The 24,234-nt window shown below is 43.4% G+C and overlaps 1 protein-coding gene across 4 annotated transcripts in view; it reads right to left on the reverse strand.

Annotated features, from left to right (window-relative positions):
- The window catches only part of Clbn (Nuclear export mediator factor NEMF homolog Clbn), a 105,431-nt gene that overhangs the window by 62,448 nt on the left and 18,749 nt on the right, over nucleotides 1-24,234 (reverse strand). For all 4 annotated transcript variants that reach the window (XM_076188456.1, XM_076188459.1, XM_076188460.1 and 1 more), the window contains exons 6-8: nucleotides 23,877-24,037; nucleotides 10,084-10,225; nucleotides 51-221 (exon numbers count right to left, since the gene is read on the reverse strand). In XM_076188456.1, the coding sequence (XP_076044571.1) occupies nucleotides 51-221; nucleotides 10,084-10,225; nucleotides 23,877-24,037 (474 nt within the window). The remainder of the gene's footprint in view (nucleotides 1-50; nucleotides 222-10,083; nucleotides 10,226-23,876; nucleotides 24,038-24,234) is intronic.

Consider the following 24,234-nt stretch of genomic DNA (forward strand, 5'->3'; position numbering starts at 1 on the left):
CATGGTACAATGTTTGCATCACTAAAGGGTTAAAAGTTAAATACACTTACCAATAAGTTGGCCTTTACGACGGTCATTTTCCTGCACTTCATGTAGAGCTTGCAAACGTCGTTCATGGTCTTTCTTAACATTCTCTAATTTCTTAAGGGCTTCTTTTTCTTGTTGCATTGCTCTTGTATCAATTTTGATGGCCTCAAGTTTGGAGAAAAACTCATCACATGCTGGAAAATAGAATTTGAAAATGTAACACAATCTTATTTCTTTGTTTAATGTTTGTCCAAAAAAGGGTAGAGTACTAGAGGACTGTATGTATAGTTCAGCTTTATAAGGGAAGAAGGGACAAGTGTGAGTGTAGTAGTTTCAGAGGGATCAGTTTGTTGAGTGTAGTTGGGAAGGCTTATGGGAAGGTTTTGATTGAGAGGATTAGGAGAGGAACAGAGGGAGTAATTGGCGAGGAACTGTGTGGTCTTAGGACAGTTAGGGGTTGTCTGGATCAGATTTTTGTGGTACGGCAGATGTGTGAGAAATCTTTAAGAAAAGTTAAGGATGTTTTTTGTGGTTTTATGGATTTGGAAAAGCCTTATGACAGAGTAGACAGGAAGGCACAATGGGAGGCATTGCAGATTATGGGATAGGGGGAAAGCTGTTAAGAGCAGTCAAGAGTTTTTACGAGAGTAGTAGAGCCTATGTTAGAATTAGAAATGGAAAAAAGTGAGTGCTTTGAGGTAAGGGATATGTTATGTTGCCTTGGTTGTTCAATTTATACATGGATGGAGTGGTGCAAGAGGTAAACACAAGGGTAATGCACCAGGGATTAGAGATAGTTAAAGAAAATTGAGAAAAATGGGAGATAAGGCATTTGTTGTTTGATGACGACACTTGTAGCAGGATCAGAGGTGGGATTAAGGAGGTTGATGACAGAGTTTAGGAAGGTGTGCAAAAGAAGGAAGTTAATGATAAATGTGAGTAAAAGTAAGGTAATGAGATGTACAAGGGGAGAGGATGGCAGCAAATTGGAAGTGAGTATTAAGGGAGACTGAGAGAAAAAAAAAAAAAAAAAAAAAATCCACTCCCACACATTCCATCCCACATACTCCACTTCCAGCCACCACCCTCCCTCACTCTTATCTTTGACTCCTGGATGATGGATCATCCCTGCATCTCACCCACTACCCTGGGTCAGAAGCAGCATAGCAAGACATAGCACATCCAGAGAAAGGCCGTTTTATTTAATTGGTGACCCCACATATCCATCCCCTTATATAGAAAAAGACAAGATGGGCTGTGTCAAAATATCATTCACACATACTCCCTAACCACCCCATCCCCCATTCACTTCCTTTCATGTATTACAGCATCATCCATATACAACCATTCTCCATTCCCCCTATCTTCTGTCTTCTCCCTTCCTCAACTGACATTCCCCTCTTTCCCAGAACCCCTTTTACCCCATCCATCCATCTCATCCTTGGTTGCCCCCTCATGTTCACTCCTTCCACATCTGCTTTCCACATCACTTTTACTCATCTTTCTTCATTCATTCTTTCCATGTGTCCAAATCATCCCAATACTCTTTCATCAACCCTATCTCCCAGCTCCCTTTATTACCCCACTCTCCTCCTCACCTCCTTGTTCCTCACTTTATCCAGCCTGGTAACCCCCATCATACTTCTCAGGTACCTCATCTCAAACACATTCAAACTCCTCCTCTCTTATATTCCATGTTTCTGCCCCATACAGTGCTGTCGGCACAATCACTCCTTCATACAATCTCCTCTTAGCATCCATTCACAAATGTTTATTTCTCATTACTTTTTAATCCTCCAAGGTATTTACTTGCTTCTCTCAATCTACATTCTACCTCCACCTCCACTCCCTTTTCTGCCACATTCACACTTAAGTATCTAAAACTATCCACTTCCTCCAGTCTTTCTCCCTTGATATTCACTTCCAATTTGCTGCCACATTCTCCCCTTGTACATCTCATCGCCTTACTTTTACCCACATCTATCTTCAACTCACTTCTTTTGCCCACCTTCCCAAACTCTGTCACTAACTTTCTTATTCCCTCCTCTGATCCTGCTACAAGCACAGTGCTATCAGCAAAAAACAATTGGCCTATCTCCCACTTTTCTCCATTTTCTTTAACCACCTACAATCCCTGGCCTGTTACCCCTACGTTTACCTGTTACCCCTACATTTACCTCTTGCCCCACTCCATCCATGTATAAATTGAACAGCCAAGGCAACATAACATATCCCTGGTGAAGTCTCACCTTTACTTCAAACCACTCACTCTCTCCATTTTTTATTCTAACACAGGCTCTATTACTCTTATAAAAACTTTTGACTGTTCTTAACAGCTTTCCTCTTACCCCATATATCTGCAATACCTCCTACAGTACCTTTCTGTCTACCCTGTCATAAGCCTTTTCCAAATTCATAAAGGCACAATAAACATCCTTACCTATTCCTATAGTTTTCTCACACATCTACCTTACCACAAAAATCTGATCCACATAACCCCTATCTGTCCTAAACCCACACCGTTCCTCACTAATTACTTCCTCTGTATCTCTCTTAATTCTCTCAATCAAAATCCTCCTATAAGCCTTCCCAACTACAATCAACAAGCTGATCCCTCTGAAACTACTACACTCACACTTGTCCCCTTTTCCCTTGTAAACTGAAACTATATAGGCACTCCTCCAATCCTCCAGCACTAACCTCTTTTACATACATACATATACCAAGGCTTTTTCCCCCTTACTAGGGAGGTAGCCAAAAAGGAAAAGGCATAAAATCATTCCTACCCATTCCATCCCTGAATACACTCCACACCCCTCCACCCTCCCTCTCATCTTAGCACCTCCTGGATGACAGGTCATCCCTGCACCTTGTCCACTGCCCAGGGTCAGAGGCAGTGTCGCAAGACACAGCACATCCACAGCAAGGCCACTTCATTAAATTGGTGACCCCCCCTCTCCGTCCCCCCATGCATAAAGGAGAAGACGGGGAGAAATCCCTTCGGTCTGCATCAAATTTTGCTCACACATACTACCTCACCCCCCATACCCCCGTCCATTCCACCTCATGCAATCACAACATCATCCATATACAACCATTCTCCATTCACCCATCTTCTTTCCTCTCCCGTCCTTCCTCAACAGACATTCCCCTCTTCCTCAAAGCCCCCTTCACCCCATCCATCCACTTCATCCTAGGATGTCCCCTCATGTTCACTCCCTCCACATCTGCCTTCCATACCTCTTTTACTAGTCTTTCTTCACTCATTCTTTCCATGTGTCCAAACCATCCTAATACTCTTTCATCAACCCTATCTCCCAACTCCCTTTCCACCTCTGTTCTCCTCCTCACTTCTTCATTTCTCACTCTATCCAGCCTTAACCCCCATCATACTTCTCAGACACCTCATCTCAAACACATTCAAACTCCTTCTCTCTTCCTCTCTTATGTTCCATGTTTCTGCCCCATACAGTGCTGTTGGCACAATCACTCCTTCATATAGTCTCCTCTTAGCATCAATTCCCAAATGTCTATTCCTCATTACACTTTTTAATCCACCAAGGCATTTACTCGCTTCTCTCAATCTACATTCTACCTCCACCTTCACTCCACCTTTTCCTGCCACATTTGCACCCAAGTGTCTAAAACTATCCACTTCCTCCAGTCGCTCTACCTTAATGCTCACTTCCAGACTACTGCCACTTTCACCCCTTTTCACCCCTTGTACATCTCATCACCTTACTTTTACCCACATACCTCACCAGCCAGTCCACAATCACTATACCTCCCTTTCTTAGACACTGCACAAGACACCCATCTAATGCAGGTGCCTTACCTGCTCTCACATTCTAACAACTACGTTCACCTCATCTTTCCTTATATCTCTTTCATTTTCTTCACACATCACTGTCATTTTCTTAGTGCTGCCCACTGCAAGTACCTTTCCCTCCCTATCCTCCTTCACATTTAGCAACTCCCTAAAACACTCTGCCCATTTTCCTCTAACTGCCATCTCTTCCATTATCATCTCTCCATCTGTACCTTTTACCTTTTCTTCTCTACTTGATTCGCCTCCTCTTCCTGTTTTAACTTCTTCCCAAAACATCTTTTTCTTAATTTCAATGTTTTCTCTCATATTCTAACCCCATATCACATCTACTCTCCTCTTTGCCTCCTTTACCTTATGTTTTACTTATCTTGCTGGAGAAAGTGGATAGCTTTAAATACTTGGGTGCGAATGTGGTGGGAAAGGGAGGAGTGGAGGTGGAAGTAGAAGGTGGATTGAGAGAAACAAGTAAATGGCTTGGGGGATTAAAAAGTGTAATGAGAAATAGACATCTGGGAATAGATGCTTAGAGGAGATTGCATGAAGGACTGTTTGTCCCGACAGCACTGTACTGGGCAGAAACATGGAACATAAGAGAGGAAGAGTTTAAATGTATTTACTAGATGTATCTCATGGGAAAGGGAGCTATGCTTGTGGTGTCCTGTCTTTGTGTCTCTCCATATCTAGTTTGCTCTTAAATTCTTGTATTGTTTTTGCACAAACTGTTCTTTCATCTAATATGTTCCATTCTATGGGGAAAGCTGTTCTTTTTCAGGTCTCTTCTATAATTGCCCTTTTTGAGCTTCTTTCCATGTTGTCTTATGTTTCTCTAATCCCAATTTATCAAGTCTTCTCTATTAAGGATTTCCATGCCTTTCATAATTCTGTATGTGGTCAACAAGTCACCTCTTTCTCTTCTTTGTTCCAGAGTTGGTAACTCCAATTTTAACAATCTTTCTTCATATGAGAGTTTTGATAGTTCTGGGGCCATCTTTGTAGCTGCTCTCTGGATTCTCTCAATCTTCTTTATATTCTTTTTTGTACTGGGTGACCATAGTGTTGCTGTGTACTCCAATTTAGGCCTTATCAATGTGACTAGTATTTTCTTTACCATTTCTTCATCCAAGTAGGTAAAAGCCACTTTTATTGATCTTAGCAAGTTATAGGTTTTGCTGACAATTTTGTTTATATGTTTGTCAGGGGACATATCTTTTGTGATGATCACTCCCAGGTCTTTTTCAGATCCCTCTTTCTTTACTTCTTTTTCACCAATTTTGTATTGTCCTGATATCCTTCTTTTACTTTTTCCAAATTCCATTTTGCTACATTTTTTAATGTTGAATTCAACTTCCCACTCCTGACTCCATTCCCAAATCCTCTTCAGATCTCTCTGTAGTGAGTCACAGTCTGTTTCAGTATTCACTTTCTTTAACAATTTTGCATCATCTGCAAAGAAGCTCATGTATTTACCTAGTTGTATTATACGGGAAGGGAGCTATGCTCATGGTGACCCGTCTTTGTATCTCTCAGCATCAAGTTTTTTTTTTAAATCTTGAATAGTGTTTGCACACACTGTTTCTTTGTCAAATTTGTTCCAAGTATCTATCACTCTGTGTGGGAAGCTATTTTTTTTTTCAGATCTCTTCTGTAATTATCTTTTTTTAGTTTTTTTTTTGTGTCCTCTTGTTTTTCCATTGTCCCATTTCAATAAGTCATTCTTATCTAAGATTTCCATTCCCTTCATAATTCTATAGATAGTAAGTCTCCTTCTTTGTTCCAGAGTTGGCAATTCTAATTTGGACAGTCTTTGTTCATATGTCATTTTGGAAAGAGTTGGCGCCAGTTTTGTTGTTGCTCTTTGTATTCTTTCTAACTTCTTTATATTCTTTTTGGTACTGGGTGTCCATAGTGTTGCTATACTCGAATTTTGGTTTTATTAGTGTAGGTGAATATTTTTTTATCATTTCCTCATCCAAATAGGCAAATGCCACTTTTATTGACCTCAGTAAATTATAGGTTTCTCTGACTATTTTATTAATATGCTTATTTGGTGTCATGTCTTTGCTGATCATCACTCCAAGGTCTTTTTCTAAGTTTACTTTTTTGACCTCTTCTTCACCAATTTTATAATCTGTCGATATTCTGTTTTTACTTTCTCCAAATTCCATTATACTACATTTCTTAATATTGAATTTCAATTCCCACTTTTGAGTCCATTTCCAGATCTTGTCCAAGTCTTGTTGTAATGAGTTGCAATTCTCCTCCGTTTTTACTTTCTTTAGTATTTTTGCATTGTCTGCAAAGAAATTCATATAACACTCTACTCTTTCGTCCATGTCATTTATGTATATAGCAAACATGATCAGGCCAGTACTGATCCCTGCAGGACACCACTTATCATTTCTTCCCAATTTGAGAATTTGTCTCTAATTACTACTCTCATTTTTCTCCCAGTCAGGAAGTCTTTCATCCATTCCAATAATTTTCCTCTGATGCCACCTATTGATTCTATCTTCCTTATTAGTTTATTGTGTGGTACCTTATCAAATGCCTTTTGTAGGTCCAGAAAGGCACAGTCTGCCCAACCATCTCTCTTTTGTATTATGTCTATTAATCTTGAGTAGAAGCAGATCAAGTTTGTTGTACATGATCTTCCTTGTCTGAATCCAAATTGATTTGGATTCAGTATAGTTTTTTCTTCCAAATGTTTAACCCATCTATTTTTGACGACCTTTTCGCAAATTTTTGCTACTGTGCTTGTCAGGGAGACTGGTCTGTAATTTGATGGGTCTTCCTGGTTTCCTACCTTATAAACTGGTACAATATTTGCCTTCTTCCAGTCCTGTGGCACTTTTCCTTCTTTAAGTGAGAATTTAATTATATTGTATATTTTGTCTGTTAATTCTTCCATGCATTCTTTCAGTATCCAATTTGAGAAGTATGGTAGGGGTCCCTAGGCTGGATAAAGTGAGAAATGAGGAGGTGAGGAGGAGTGTGGGGGTGGAAAGGGAGTTGGGAGTTAGGGGTGATGAAAGAGTATTCGGATGGTTCGGACACATGGAAAGAATGAATGAAGAAAGATTGGTAAAAGAGGTGAAGGAAGTGAACATGAGGGGGTGACCAAGGATGAGATGGATGGATGGGGTAAAAGGGGCAATAGGAAAGAGGGGAATGTCTGTTGAGGAAGGAAGGGAAAAGACAGAATATTGGGGTAAGTGGAGAGTGGTTGTGTATGAATGATGTTGTGATGCATGTAAAGGCGTGGATGGGGGATGGGGGGTTAGGGAGTATGAGTGAATGATATTTTGACACAGTAAGAAGGGATTTCTCCCTATCTTCTCTTTTTTTGCATGAGGTGACGGAGAGGGCGGGTCACCAATTAAATGAGGTGGCCTTGCTGTGGACATGTTCTGTCTTGTTACATTGCTTCTGACCCACGGTGGTGGGCAAGATGCAAGGATGACCCATCATCCAGAAGGAGTCAAGAAAAGAGGAAGGGAGGGATGGTGAATGGGAGTAGAGTATGTGGGGATGAAATGGGTGGGAATGGATTTGTCTTTGACTTTGGCTACCTCCCCTGTATGGGGGATAAGGCCATTGGTATATATGTTTCAAATAATGGAAAAGTAATGTAATGGACTATCTTCTTATTAATCTGTACCATATCTAAAGACATTCTCTTCTTCAATACCACACCATGAAAGTCTTAAGAAATTTATTAAAAAATATGAATAACATTTCATCCATCTTTCTACATAATCATCTCACTTCTCACTGAGTCTCCAAACTCTTCTTTACCTACTGCATATATACAGGGTGTTTGGGATAAATTTGATAATTTTTTTATCTTCTGTCATTTCAGAACCATTTGAAGGATTTAATAGTGGTAAAGTGCAATGGATTGCTGATTCTGTGTACTATTGGTGGGTGTGAAAGCTAGAGAGCATGGACGACTGGAAAACACTAGAATATTGGAAGAGAATGACCAGCATCATCATTTGTGCTGGATTCAAAATTTCAGAAATCTTAGCTGCAGCTCAGTGCTCCTTGAATACCACTAAGACTGTGAGATATGAGCTGGAGAATTGCGATGGAGATGTGGAAGCAGTGGCTAGCAGGAAGGATCATAACAGGCATTCTGACTCTGTCCACACAACAAAATTCATTGAGAAGGTAGAGAGAGGGAAAAAAAAAAAAAAAAAAAAAAAAAAAGTGTAGCAAGATCCAGACAAGGCAATGCACCTTGGCGAGAGCGTTGGGTGTCGGACTGGCAACTATAAAGGAAGAAAGTGCTGAATGAGGATTTTCGCTACTCCTCATACAAGAGGTGCACTTCCAAGGACCCAAGAGAACTACCTTACGAAAGCCAAGAAACTGATCAACAAAGTCAAATATCCAGTCAAGCTGGGGATGCTCTGGTTCTTCTCAGATGAGAAAAACTTCTGCCAGGACCAGTTGCACAATATCCAGAACAACAGGTGGCTAGCCTACAGTCTGCACAAAGTCATGTGCTTCATGAAGACCAAGTTCCCTCAAACTGTGATGGTCTTTGGGTATATTTCCAGTGAGGGCCACATTATGCCACCCCACATCTTTGAAGAGGAACTCATACTCACTTCAAATGGCTATATTGAGTTATTGTCCACTATTGTCAAGGGCTGGGTGGAGAGGGTGGCTGCGGGAAGACCACATGTGTGGCAGCAGGACTCTGCTTCATGTCACACTTCCAGAAGTGGCTGTCTGAGAACTTCTATGATTTCACCAGTCCCAACATCTGGCTGCTCAACTCGCCTGATTGCAACCCCATGGACTATTATGTGTGGGGCACAGTTGAAAAAGACACCAATCATACCACCTGCAACACCAAGGACAAGCTGACTGCCAGAATCAAACTGGTGTTCAGGCATCTCTTGAAGGACACTGTGAAGGCCGCATGCTGCAGGTTCAGGTCCTGCCTGGAGGCTGCGGTGGAGGCTCAGGGCAGCTTCTTTGAGTGAGGTGTATTTGGCAAAAGATCCTCTAAGAGATGCACTTTGAATTTGGAGAATACATTAATTTTTGGCCAAAATATGCATTTTCCTTTCCTTTCTGAAAATTTATCCTGAACACCATGTACACCTGTTCAACTCTGACAATACACAGACACTACCAAAACATAACCTGAGAGGGTAGTGAGATTTCTCTATAATTCTATTATTATAGTTCATTGACACTTTAAGCAAACCAACAAAAACAACTTCTCTTCATCTTGTCTCTATCTCTCTTCCTGGGATAAACAAGAGACATCTACATGTGGTAGTCCTGATATTTCCTTTGACTTTTCACACAAGGAGAATGGACTAGTGATTACTCCCCTCCTCCTACTACAAGCCAGTGAAATAGAAACAGTCCCACACTACTAACTACAATGCAGACAACAGTCTATCATTTCTTCTCAGATAGATCTCTGGGAGGGCCTGACTACTATTATCAGCCATTGCAAGGCTGCAGGATTCCAGTGACACTTGAGGCAACAATTACATTATCAAAGTACTCCATCCATCAACCATTTCCCTTTCATCTTAGCTCCTTGTGGATAAAAAGTTATCCATGCCCACTGCCCAGGTCAGAAGTAATGCAGCAAGACAGAACACATCCACAGCAAGACCAGCCACTTCATTTACATGATGACCCTCCCTCCTCATCTCCTTATATGAAAATAGAGAAAATGAGGAGAAATAAACAGATGAATAAATGACTAATTGATTGATTTGGTTCAGCATTACAAAAACCCCCCTTATCAAGACGAGAGGATGGTGTCCTTTACACAGGACTTTGTAGCATGGAATATAATTTACCATGGCCTTAGTTCAACTTGTCAGTGGCAGGATTCAAACCACCGTCACCTCAACCTCCATCATAAGTAGCAAAGCACTAACCCCCCCCCCCCAAAAAAAAAAAAAAAAAAAAAAAAAAAAAAAAAATTGGAGAGCTGGCCATGCCCATTGTCAACCCAGTGAGCAAGAATGTAGAAAGATGTGCCTGGACCAAGTTGAATACCAGCGATCATCCAAGAATTACACCTGCTCCCAAATTGGCAAAATATCCCCAATTCATAGGGAGGTGTGCCCCCATGAGGACAGTACCTATAGGTAGTACCTCATAGTTATAAGTTTCAAAATGTTACATTTCTTAAAGTATATAAAGCACAGCTTACTTCAGACCATAAAACAAGTATAGCTTTGTTTTACCTTGATTGAAGGTGTCGAAAACTGTATGGGGAAGTTGACTGTGTTGACTGTACAGAAGTGGTAGGTACTCTTGGTAGATTTGCACTTGTTCACTGGAGCCATCAACAGTTGTGCGGTTCTCAGACTTGTAGATGATGTAACCCTGGTGCAGATGAAGCACATATTTTTTGTTTTAATTTTTTGCTTACACTTCTTACTTATGTGAAATATAGATGAATACAAGTCATACCTACACACATATTTTATAATCAATCAATCAAGCCACTATCCTGGTTCTCTCTTGTAGGACCCACAGCCCCAAGACAGCCAGGATTGGATACCAGTTCATCCTGAAAGTCATTCAAGGAAGGAAGAGCTCTTGTGTTTCTGCCTGGAGAGGCAAGTGTGGGACAGCATAGTTTGTCCTCTATTCCTTCTGTTTGGCAGATGTATCTAGGGCTATATCTATTGTCAGGACAATTTTGTGTTGGTAGTTTTGTAGTGTGAAGTGATGACCTGAACATAAACATGCCTGCTCAATTCTTGCTTGTTTATGGAATTATTCCTTTGTTTGGTTGATTTCTAGAGAAGTTTGGTGAAGTACAGAATTTGGAGGTCTCTTAAGAAGTGTCTGCTCTGTGATCTGAATGTGAATTCATAGAAACCCTGATCCAGCCAAGACTAAATATGTCACTGGTATGGTCCCCACACGGAGTGAATGATATAAACAAAACTGAGAGAATACAAAGGGCAACAACCCAACTGGTTCCCAGCCCAGCAGATAAACCATATATGGAAAGACTAAAAGTGTTAGGTCTGTCAACTTTGAAAGATCGAAGAGAAAGATGTGATATGATTCAACCAAATCAATTGTTTATATAGATATAAAGGGCTTTTTCCCCCTTACAAGGGAGGTAACCAAAGTCAAAAGGCATATACCCACCCCTACACATTTCATCCCCACCCACTCCATTTCCATTCACCACCCCTCCTTCCCTCCTTTCTTGGCTCCTCCCAGATGATGGGCCATTCCTGCATCTCGCCCATTGCCCTGGGTCAGAAGCATTGCAGCAAGACACAATACATCCACAGCAAGGCTGTTTCATTTAATGGGCAACTCCCCCCTCTCTGTCCTCTCATGCAGACAAAAAGAAGATGGGGAGAAATCCCTTCGGGCTGTGTCAAAATATCATTCACACATAAGCACTCCCCAACTCCCCCACCCCCCACCCAGTCCCATGCATCACAGCATCATCCACATGCAATTATTCTCCATTCACCCCTATCTTCTGTCTCCTCTCTTTCTCACATGTAAGTACATACATATACAAAGGGCTTTTTCCCCCTTACAAGGGAAGTAGTCAAAGTCAAAAGGCATATCCCCTCATACTCCATTCCCATTCACCACCCCTCCCTCCCTCGTTTCTTGGCTCTTCCTGGATGATGGGTCATCCCTACATCTCACCCACTGCCCTGGGTCACAAGCATTGCAGCAAGACATAGCACATCCACAGCAAGGCCGCTTCATTTAAATGGTGACCCCCCTCTCCATCCTCTCATGTAGTAAAAGAAATTCCTTCAGGCTGCATCAAAATATTATTCACACACAATACCCTCAACTCTGTTAAGGAGCTTCGAGTACACCGTGTGAATATCACGAAGCTCCTCCCAGAGGATCATGTGATGAAGATGGTAGTATACAACTTTACACATCCACTTAAATTGGAGCAATTCACGAGTCAGCACAAGATTACCAACATTAAGCAATTACTTGACTGGAACAAACAGGAAACCCCCTATGTGATTATTGATGTCAAGGGAGATCCCATCCCCACTTTAGACTGAGGATGGAGGCTTTAACATTGGCACATACATTCTCAATCCCCTCAGGTGTTTTTAAGTGCCAAAAATATGGCCACCATCGAAACAAATATTGAGCACACCCTCCCAGATGCAGCATCTGCAGTGGCCTCCACTTGACAGATATGTGCCTTGTCAAATTCAAAAAAGGGGACACTGACCTCCAAGCCAGATGCCCCAACTGCACCAAAAAACACCATGCATGGAATGTTTGGTGCTCGGTGAAGAGGACTGAGGCTATGCAGTGCTATCAGAGAGCTGTGGAATGGGAGGATTTCATTCTGGCCCCACTAGGAACTTTCGTATTGGGGAGCAAGAAACACCAGCCCCTGCCGCCCCAGGACAAACAACCCCTGCTTCTGCGCCCGACACTGGTGACAAAGAAACCTTCCCTGACCTACCTGCACCCTGCTGTCAACACCACCTCGAATGCAAGACGAGAATATCAGGACAGTATAAAATTGATGGAAAAGAAGTAAAGAAAGTAAATTCTGAAAGGGACCTAGGAGTAATCATCACCAAAGACATGTCACCAGATAAACATATAAATAAAATAGTCGGAGAAACATACAATTTGTTGAGATCAATAAAGGTGGCCTTTAAATACCTGGATAAGGAAATGATCAAGAAAATATTACAAACACTGATAAGGCCAAAACTGGAATATGCAGTACAAAAAAGAATATAAGAAAATTAGAAAGAATACAAAGAGCAACAACAAAGTTGGTTCCAACACTTGCAAACCTGACATATGAATAAAGACTGGTCGAACTGAAATTGCCAACCCTGGAACAAAGAAGAAAACGAGGGGATCTACTGACCATCTACAGAATTATGAAAGGAAAAGAATGCCTTGATAGAGAGGACATATTAAAGTCGGACAGAGGAAAAACAAGAGGACATGCAATGAAACTCAAAAAGGATAACTACAGAAGAGACCTGAAAAAGAACAGCTTCCCACACAAAGTGATGGATATATGGAACAAATTGGATGAAGAAATAGTGTGTGCAAACACAATACAAGAATCTAAAAACAAACTTTATCTTGCGAGATACAAAAATGAGTCACCACGAGCATAGCTCCCCTTCCCATATAATACAACTAGGTAAATACAGGCAGCCAGTGACTGCAGCCTAACACCCAGCCATGAACCCTACTACAGTTGATGATGCCCGCCAATCACCTACACCCTCTACCTCCTAAGGGAGGAGGTGCAATTCCTGGGTTATCATACTTTCTCCTTACTGCAAAGTGACACTAGAGGCTGCATAGCCCTTGTCATGGACACTGCAGCAAAGACACCAACCCCATACACTGTGGTGATGGCGTGGAGGCTCATATGGTCCTCATACAATGAGCCCATGAAACCTTCACCATCTACAATTTGTACAGGGGCCATCACATGGTCCTGGACCTTGGGGAAGTGAGCACCCTCACTGGGGACAGACTCCTCATCCTCGGAGGGGATTTCAATGCTCATCACCCATCTGTCATCCACACAGGGCCCAAATGCTGCTGGGAATCATCTGCACTCCACATTGAACTCCTCCTCCGGCATCGCCCTGCTGAACGACGGATCTCCAACCCACATATGGGGAGGCAGGCTCAACTAACACTTGTGACTGCCACTCTCTCCTCCCACATGTGATGGGAGATCCACCCCATTGTTACCAGTGATCACTTTGCTGTATGCACATACATATGGGATGTGGCTCCATTACCAGTGGTGCCACACATTCCATGGTGGAACACATCAAAGGCCAACTGGTCTCTCTTCACCAATGCCCTGGTGTCTTGGGCAACTGGGTACAACCCTTCATCATGGGGACGTTGACAGCTTGGAGGCAGACTTCTTAGCTGCCCTCCACACTGCTGTGGATGGGACAATTCCGCTGCAGGGACAGCCCACCCAAAGACATAAGAACCATTGGTACTACAACAAGGAAATGAGAGAGACTAACCATAGAGTGTACATGTTCTGCCCACCTTCTGACAAAACAGAACACAGGTCACTCTTGCCAACCTCCGAGTGGCAGTTCGTGAGGAGCATGCCACGGCTACACATCAGGCTCAACAAATTTCATGCGTGGTGTGAGGGCTTCAACACCCACACCTCCCTCTCAGAGCTCTGGAGAAAACTACATGTAGCCACTAACAGGTCTTACCAACGTCTAACCCATCACACCCCAGTCGAGAAGGTGCAGTGGTTGGTAGATGAATTCACCTCTCAAACCAACAGTGCTTTCCTGCTGCACTGCAGTGCATCCAGGAGATGTAGCAGCAGCTGTGGGAGGGAAGATGTCAGGGACATGATGGTCCAACCAGACGAGACTGACACAGAATTCACTCTCAAAGAGCTCACAGCCAACCACAGACCTGACAAGGACACTGCTCCCAGTGAGGACCACATCACCTACTCCATGCTGGCACACCTTGGACCAGCAGGAGACAAGACCTTTCTCTGCATAGTCAATGCATCCTGGAGGACTGGCAGACTGCCCACAGCCTGGAAGACGGCCACAATAGTGCCAATTCCCAAACCTAAGGACCCCGGTGCCTACCGCCCCATCAGCTTGGTCAGTTGCATGGGGAAAACAGCAGAGATAATGATACTCAACAGGTTGCTAGAGAAACTAGGTCTGTTGCATGAGCATGTCTATGCTTATCACAAAGGCACTGGTACTGCCCACAGCATTGCCACCCTTCTCGCTGCAGTGAGCAGTGAGCCCTCCATCATGATATTCATCGATATGGAAAAGGCCTTTGAGTTAGCCAGTCCTCTGACTATTCAAGACACATGTCTGAGCCCAGGGCATTGGAGAATGGTACAACACAGGGAGGGGTCCTCAGCCCAACTCTCTTCAATGTGCTGATCTCCAATGTACTGGAGCTCACCCTCCACCACAGGTGCCAAATCATCTCCTATGCAGATGACCTGGCACTCATCATTGCTGGGAAGCAGTGATGCTACAACAGGGCACAGCACTGCCTTGACACCATTGCAGCAGAATACATCAGGATCGGGCTCCGGAAGTCCAAAGCCATGGGATTCGGCCTCGAGTGGGGAAAGGAACCCTCGTCACTCGGGGATTTGTGCTGGACTGGGTCTCCCAATTCCAGTACCTGGACATATGGATCGACAAGGGACTCACCTTCAACAGGGAAATATCCCACCTCAGGGACAGAATGACAGCCAGAACCAATGATGAGGGCCGTGTGCAGAAGGGCACTTGGTGCCACACATCAAGTCCTGCACACATACTACATACAAGCTGTGCGCTCCATTGTCAACTACGCTGCCCCAGCTCTCTTTACTGTGGCCACAGAAAGACTCCAGCAGCTTGAACCATGCCAGAATGATGTGGCTAGAGTTATCCTGGGAGCACAACAGTGGTAAAAAGTTCTCAACCTCCAGCATGAAGCCTCACTTCCACCTCTCCAACTCAGGATCAGAATGACTGGAGCAGACTTTGTTGTATGCGCATTCCACTCCCTCAGCGAGACAGGTCTAAGTCGGGCCATCTACACCTCCCTAAAGCATGTAGATAAACCACTTTGTCCCAATATTTGGCTCTCTCAAGCGACCAAGCTACTGGACTCCTTTCAACTATGTCAACCTCTCCTCGAGAAGGGCACATCGACATTCTACCCGGACTACAAATACACGCCGCTGCCGTGGGCACCAGCTTCCGTGACCTTCAAAATTACATCACTCCTGGGGAAGAAGGGTGCATGCCATCCATACAGTGCACGTGTGTCAGCAGATGACAGCATCCGAGTGCTGACACGACCTGGACACAGTCTATTACACCAATGGTTCAGTGGAAACCAACACCCCACACACAGCCCAAGCTGCCTTTGTAACTGATGGATGTATCTTTGGCAGGAGAGTCAGCAACTCTGCATCCTCTCTCCAAGCCGAGGTCGTAGCAATGCAGGGGGCCCTAGAACACACCCTCATATCCCACTTCAATTCCCTGGTTATCCACACCAACTCTCTGAACCTGATGAGCTGCTTGCAACATGCAGAGCCCAGAGACATTGTCCACCTACTCACCAATATCCTTGCGCTCCTGCACAAATTACACTGCAAAGGACGGAATGTCATTATCAAATGGGTGCCAAGTCACGTCAGTATCCATGGCAACAACCTTGCTGATGCGGCAGCCATGGCTGCTTGCCAATGCCCCAAGGTCGACATCCAGGACCCTCCAGCATGAGCCAGCTCAAACTCTGAACCAGGGCATTAGCATGCATGCTGTGGCACCTCCAACAGTCTGGAGGCAGAGGTTTCCCAATGGGTGAGGTGGTACAATAGTGTGACAGTATATAAAACCCTAGTACTCCCCTGCTCTACTCCCAGACAAGTAGAAAAGCTGCTCTTCAGGCTGCGTCTCAAGGACCATTGCTTCTGACAACTGAATCCCAAGTGCACCACAAAAGACTGCTGATGCATCCACTGCCATGCTGAAAATGCCAACCTCCTGCACACCTAAGTGACTGCCCTGCCACCTCTTTCCTCAGATAGGGACCACTGGTGGCCCCTGAAGGTCCTGTGAGCTGCCTCTGCCACCTTCAAAGCCCCTATTAGCTCCGTCAGCTACTAGAGTGGCTGCCGCCACTAATAGCTGTAGCTTCTCTTTTCCACTGCACCCCCCCTCATGTTTCTCTGACAAGCTAAACCATCCCATTTTATCTCTGCAAGGTGTCTTCCATAAACACCCACCACAAAGGCTCAAACAAAGCCTGTGGGAGTGACATTTCACTCCCCCCCACCCCCAAAAAAAAAAAAAAAAATTAATCCCCTATCCCTCACCTTTCCATGCATCACAGCATCATCCATACGCAACCATTCTTCACTCACCCTTACCTTTTGTCTTTTCCCTTCCTTCCTCAACAGACATTCCCATCTTTCCCAATGCCCCATTTACCCCATCCATCCATCTCATCCTTAGTTGCCCCTCATGTTCACTCCCTCCACCTCTGCCTTCCACACTTCTTTTATTTTCCCCATTCATTCTTCCCATGTGTCCAAACCATCCCAATACTACTTCATCAACCCTGTCTCCCAACTCTCTTTCCACACATGCTCTCCTCCTCACCTCCTCATCACTCTATTCAGCTTAATAACCCTTAACATACTTCTCAGGTATTTCATCTCAAACACATGTACCATGTTTCTACCTCATACAGTGTTGTCAGCACAATCACTCTTTCATTCAATATCCTCTTAACATTCATTCCCAAATGTCTATTTCTCATTACACTTTCTAAACCCCCAAAGACATTTACTTGCTTCTCTCAATCTACATTCTACCATCACCTCCACTCCTCCCTTTCCTGCAGCATTTGCACCCAAGTATCTAAAGCTATCCACTTCCTTCAGTCTCTTTCCCTTAATACTCACTTCCAATTTGTTGCTATCCTCTCTCCTTGTACATCTCATCACCTTACTTTTACCCACATTTAGAGCTGGGTGTGGAGGAGGAATGGGGATGGTTCAAGGAGGGAGTCATAAAGTGTGCAAGGATGGTGTGTGGAACAAGAAGGACAGGGGGAAATAGAAGAAAGGGTAGTGAATGGTGGGATGAGGAAACAAAAAAGGTTGTAGAAGAGAAGAAGCGAGCTTTCACACTTTCATGACGAGGGAGTCATATGAGAGGTACAAAGAAAAGAAAAGAGAAGTAAAGCAAAAGGTAAAGGTTGCAAAGAGGAGAGCAGATGTGAAATGGGGTAAGAGTATGACAGAAAATTTTGAAAGTAATAAAAAGATGTTTTGGAAAGAAATTAAGAGAGGAAGAGGAGGCGAATCAAGTAGAGAAGAAAAGGTAAACGGTGCAGATGGAGAGATGATAATGGAAGAGAAGGCAGTAAGGGGAAGATGGGCAGAATATTTTAGGGAGTTGCTTAATGTGAAGGAGGATAGGGAAGGAAAGATTGCTGCAGTGGGAAGTGCGAAGAAAATGAGAGTGATGAATGAGGAGAATGGAGGAGAAATAAGGAAGGATGAGGTGAAGGCAGTTGTTAAGATGATGAAAGCAGGTAAGGCACCTGGTCTGGATGGATGCCATGCGGAATGTCTGAAAAAGGGAGGTACAGTGATGGTGGACTGGTTGGTGAGGTTATTTAATGTTTGTTGGAGAGAGGGTAGAGTGCCGGAGGACTGGAGGAGTGCCTGTATAGTTCCTCTTTACAAGGGAAAAGGGGACAAGTGTGAATGTAGTAGTTTCAGAGGGATTAGCTTGTTGATTGTAGTTGGGAAGGCTTATGGGAGGATCTTGGTTGAGAGGATTAGGAGAGGAACAGAAGGAGTAATTGGTGAGGAACAGTGTGGATTTAGGACAGGTAGAGGTTGTGTAGATCAGATCTTTGTGGTAAGACAGATATGTGAGAAAGCTATAGGAAAGGGGAAGGATGTTTTTTGGGCTTTTATGGATCTGGAAAAGGCTTATGATAGGGTAGACAGAAAGGAACTGTGGGAGGGTATTTAAGATATATGGGATAGGAGGAAAGCTTCTGGGAGCTGTCAAGAGTTTTTATGAGAATAGTAGAGCTTGTGTCAGGATTGGAAATGGAGAGAGTGAGTGGTTCGAGGTAAAGGTGGGACTTTGTCAAGGATGCGTTATGTCACCCTGGCTGTTCAACTTATACATGGATGGGGTGCTGCGAGAGGTAAATGCAAGGGTAGTGGGCAAGGGATTGGAGATGGTTAAAGAAAATGGAGAAAAGTGGGAGGTGAGCCAGCTGTTGTTTGCGGACGACACTGCGCTTGTGGCAGGATCGGAGGAGGGATTGAGGAAGTTGGTGACAGAGTTTGGGAGAGTATGTGATAGAAGAAAGCTAAAGATAAATGTGGGTAAAAGTAAGGTAATGAGATGTACAAGGGGTGAAAGTGGCAGTAGACTGGAAGTGAGCATTAAGGGAGAGCGACTGGAGGAAGTGGATAGTTTTAGATACTTGGGTGCAAATGTGGCAGGGAAAGGTGGAGTGAAAGTGGAGGTAGAATGTAGATTGAGAGAAGCGAGTAAATGCCTTGGTGGATTAAAGAGTGTAATGAGGAATAGACATTTGGGAATGGATGCTAAGAGGAGACTGTATGAACGAGTGATTGTGCCAACAGCACTGTATGGGGCAGAAACATGGAACATAAGAGAGGAAGAGAGAAGGAGTTTGAATGTGTTTGAGATGAGGTGTCTGAGAAGTATGATGGGGGTTACTAGGCTAGATAGAGTGAGAAATGAGGAGGTGAGGATGAGAACGGGGGTGGAAAGGGAGCTGGGAGATAGGGTTGATGAAAGAATATTAGGATGGTTTGGACACATGGAAAGAATGAGTGAAGAAAGACTAGTAAAAGAGGTGTGGAAGGCAGATGTGGAGGGAGTGAACATGAGGGGGCATCCTAGGATGAGGTGGATGGATGGGGTGAAGGGGGCTTTGGGGAAGAGGGGAATGTCTGTTGAGGAAGGACGGGAGAGGACAGAAGACAGGGGTGAATGGAGAATGGTTGTATATGGATGATGTTGTGATAGCATGAGGTGGAATGGGTGGGTGGATGGGGGGTGAGCAAAATTTGACGCAGCCCGAAGGGATTTCTCCCCGTCCTCTCATTTTATGCAATGGGGGGACGGAGAGGGGGGGGTCGCCGATTTAATGAAGCGGCCTTGCTGTGGATGTGCTGTGTCTTGCGACACTGCCTCTGACCCAGGGCAGTGGACAAGGTGCAGGGATGACCCGTCATTCAGTAGGTGTTAAGATAAGAGGGAGGGTGGGGGTGTGTGGAGTGTATTCAGGGATAGAATGGGTGGGAAAGATTTTATGCCTTTTTCTTTTTGGCTACCCCCCTTGTAGGGGGGAGGAAGCCTTGGTATATGTATGTATGTATGTACATTAATCTTCAACTTCTTTCTTTCACACACCTTCCCAAACTCCGTCACTAACATCCTTAACCCCTTCAATACAGGCCACATCACACATCTGGCAGCATTAGCTGCCAGACCTGCGATGTTGCGTCATAATACTCGCATTATAAAAAATAGTCACTGTTCTATCGCTCGTTCTCTTTCACCGTGAATTTTGATAACCATAGAAAATATTATGAAGCCAGTTTACAGAGTATGTGGGTCACGCAGGTACGACTACAATTAATATAATCAAGACGCTGACGTCGGCATCCTTGTGTACCCACTTGCTCCTCATGACGCCTACGTAGGCGCCACCATATGGTAGGGGTTAATTATTTCTCTAATCCTGCTAAAGGTGCAGTGTCATCAGCAAACAACAACAGGTTTATCTTCCATTTTTTTTCCATTTTCTTTAACCATCTCCAATCCTATGCCTATTACCCTTGTATTTACCTCTTGCACCACCACATATATACAGTGGCCGCAAAAAGTTTGGGCGCAAAATTATAGGCTCCCCAACTTTCAGCTAAACTCAAAACATGCGAAAAATACAACTTTCCGCCCAAACTTTTCGTTATTTTTCAATGCTAGCGTTTGTACCCGTATTTAGCCGAGACAATACGCACTACTTAGCAACTCTGTTTAGGCGCACTCGATGTCACGTGGAGTCAGTTTCTAAACATCTCTCACGGGGAGTAGTCTTTTTTTTGCGGTGGTCTCTGTTTTTGTGCCTTGATATCTCCGTAATGGGAAGTGGTAAAGAGCTGGGAAGAGACACAGTTGTTACAATCATAACCCTCTATAAGGAGGGTTATAAGTGTAAAGATATTGCTACTCGTGTGGGAATTGGAGTGCGTCAAGTGCAAAAGTAGACCAAGAAATTTCGAGACGGAGGAAGTAACATCATTCCTACTCCAAAGCATCGCTCTGGTCGGCCAAGGAAGATATCAAATCGTACTTCTACGGTTATTAGGAGGCAGTTAGATAAAGATCCAACGCTCACAGCTCGAAAACTGAAAGAAAATAACCCTGCACTGCTGCATGATGTGTCTGTAAGATGTATTTCTGATCATTTAGCCAAAGATTTACAATACCGTAGTTGCTGTGCTAAAGTTCTTCCCCTCCTAAATGCAAAAAACATACGTGATCGCATAGCATTTTGCAAGAAATATAAGGACTGGTCCTTAGAAGACTGGGAACGAGTATTGTGGAGTGATGAGTCAACGTTTGTGGTGTCGTCGGGCTGCAGGTCGAAGCGTGTGAGGCACCCCAGGGGGTCTGACCCTAATGACCCTCGCTATACAGCTAAAGTGGTGAAACATGCTGCAAGTGTTATGATGTGAGGATGCTTTGCATTTGGTGGAGTTGGCAATTTAGTGTTTCTTGCACAAAATGAGAGTGTAAATCAGCACACTTATTTCGAGTTATTGTGTGATAACCTGCCTGAAAGTTTTGAAAAGTGCAATGCTAGTTGGTTTATGCAGGACGGAGCTCCTGCTCACACAGCTCGGTCTGTTACCCAATGGTTAGAAGACTGTGGTGTTGATTACTTCAAAAAATGGCCTGGAAATTCTCCAGACCTAAATCCCATTGAGCACGTATGGCATATAATTAAAAAACAGCTAAGCTAAAAACAGAAATACAGGATATTTGGGATAATATTATTCCTCAACACGTACAAAACCTGGCAAGATGCATCCCGGCACGTTTGGAGAAGGTCATAAAGCTTAAAGGAAAATCGCTTGGTAAATAAGGTATGTAATAAGCCATTTATAGGTCTTTAAATGATTATTTAAATGTCGCAAGTGTTTACATTTGTTACGCGCCCAAACTTTTCGTGGCCACTGTACATTGAACAGCCATGGCAACATGACACATCCCTGGCAAAGTCATACATTTTCTTCAAACTACTCACTCTCTCCATTTCTAATTCTAACACAGGCTTTACTACTCTTGTAAAAACTGACTGCTCTTACCAGCTTTCCTCCTATCCTATATATATCTGCAATACCTTCCATAATGCATTCCTGTCTACCCTGTCATAAGGCTTTTCCAAATCCATTAAAAAAAAAAAAAAAAATCCAAGCTCTTTCCCATATCTGCTTTCCCACAAAAATCTGATCCATGCAACTCCTACCTTTCTTAAACCCACAATGTTCCTCATCAACGACTCCCTATGTTCCTCTTGTAATCCTCTCAATTAAAACCCTCCCATAAACCTTCCCAATTACACTTAAACTGATCTCTCTGAAACTACTACACTCATACTTGTCCCCTTTTCCCTTGTAAAGCAGAACTATACAGGCACTCCTGCAGTCCTCCAGCACTTTACCCTCTTTTTAGACAAATATTAATCAACCTCACCAGCCAGTCCACCATCACTGTACTTCCCTTTTTTAGACATTCCACATGACAGCCACCTAACCCAGGTGCCTTACCTGCTCTCATCATTTTAATAACTGCTTTCACCTCATCTCTCCTTATTTCTCCTCCATTTTCTTCATTCATCACAGTCATTTTCTTAGCGCTTCCCACTGCAACTACCTTTCCCTCCCTATCCTCCATCACATTTAGTAACTCCCTAAAATACTCTGCACATCTTCCTCTAACTGCCTTCTCTTCCATTATCATCTCTCCATTTGCACCTTTTACCTTTTCTTCTCTTTTTTGATTTGCCTCCTCTTCCTCTCTAATATCTTTCCAAAACATCTTTTTATTACTTTCAAAATTTTCTGTCATACTCTTACCCCATTTTACATATGCTCTACTCATTGCCTCCTTTACCTTATGCTTTACTTCTCTTCTCTTTTTATTACTTTCAAAAATTCTGTCATACTAGTCCCCCATTTAACACATGTCCTACCTTTTTGCCTCCTTTATCTTATGCTTTATTTCTTTTTTATTTGTACCTCTCATATGATTCTCTCATCCTATTTTGCAACTAATATGTAAATGCTCATTTCTTCTCTTCTACAACCTTCTTTGCTTCCTTATCCCACCACTCACCACCCCTCCTTCTATCTCCTCCCATCCTTGTTCCACACACCATCTTTGCACACCTTGTGATGCCCTCCTTGAAACATTTTCATTCCTCTTCCATCCCTAGTTCTACTCTATCCTTCACTTTCTCCCACTCTTTTCTCAGCTTTTTGTACACCTTTCTCATTTAAGCAATTTGCTCTGAGCACCTCCCTAATTTGTGTCCTTTTCCTCTTTCTCCATCTATCTTCCCCTCTCAACTTACCTTCCACCAAAACATTATCTGATATTGCCCAACTCTCTCCCCTAAGAACATGTACACCCAAAACTCTTCCTACTCTTCTCCTGGTTACCACTATATAGTCCATTAAAGCCCTATGTACCACTCTACCATCCAACCCCCTCTCCCATTTGTACATATGTTTGACTTTTTTCATAAACACTGTGTTTGCTACCATCAACTCTGTAGACACATCTCCACTTTCAACTCTCCACTTGTATAACTTCTTAAATCCTTTATCCTCTTTAATTATGTCTGTTGAGGAAGGACAGGAGAGGACAGAAGACAGGGGTGAATGGAGAATGGTTGTACATGGATGATATTGTGATGTATGAGGTGGAATGGGTGGGGGGATGGGGGGTGAAGTAGTATGTGTGAGCAAAATTTGATGCAGCCCGAAGGGATTTCTCCCTGTTTTCTCCTTTTCTGCATGGGGGGATGGAGAGGGGGGGTCGCTGATTTAATGAAGCGGCCTTGCTGTGGATGTGCTGTGACTTGCGACACTGCCTCTGACCCAGGGCTGTGGACAGGGTGCAGGGATGACCAGTCATCCAGGAGGTGCTAAGATAAGAGGGAGGGTGGAGGGGAGTGGAGTGTATTTAGGGATGGTATGGTTGGGAATGATTTTATGCCTTTTTCTTTTTGGCTACCTCCCTTGTAAGGGGGAAAAAACCTTGGTATATATATGTAATTATTTTCCAATAAATTTGGTCTAGATCCACCTAGCAGATAATTGTGAAGTTGTGTCCTAAAGCTGCTGTTATGGAGCAATGCAATCCACGATGAAGTGTACCTGAGAAAACGTAGCAAGTGCATTGGTGACTGTAGCCTGAGCTTTGCATGCAATATTATGTACTGCATCTATATACTCTGGTCCTGGATCTTTGACTAGCTTGCTACCAGGAATAAAACCAGCACATTGTAGCTCATGGTCAATCATTCCGCCACCACAATCTGAAAACAGAAGTTGTCATTATCATCATGACTACTACATATGCATTACATATCTTTACATATGAGCATCATTTAGCAGTGAAATGGTTTAAATAATTTGTATAAAAAAAAATAAAAAAAAAGTATGCTATCTATACCAAGGACTTTTCCCCCCTTATAAGGGAGGTAGCCAAGTCAACAAGCATGTACCTAATCCC

The sequence above is a fragment of the Oratosquilla oratoria genome, chromosome 7 (assembly GCF_046742065.1).
Source record: "Oratosquilla oratoria isolate Oo_2021 chromosome 7, ASM4674206v1, whole genome shotgun sequence".
Lineage (NCBI taxonomy): Eukaryota > Metazoa > Arthropoda > Malacostraca > Stomatopoda > Squillidae > Oratosquilla > Oratosquilla oratoria.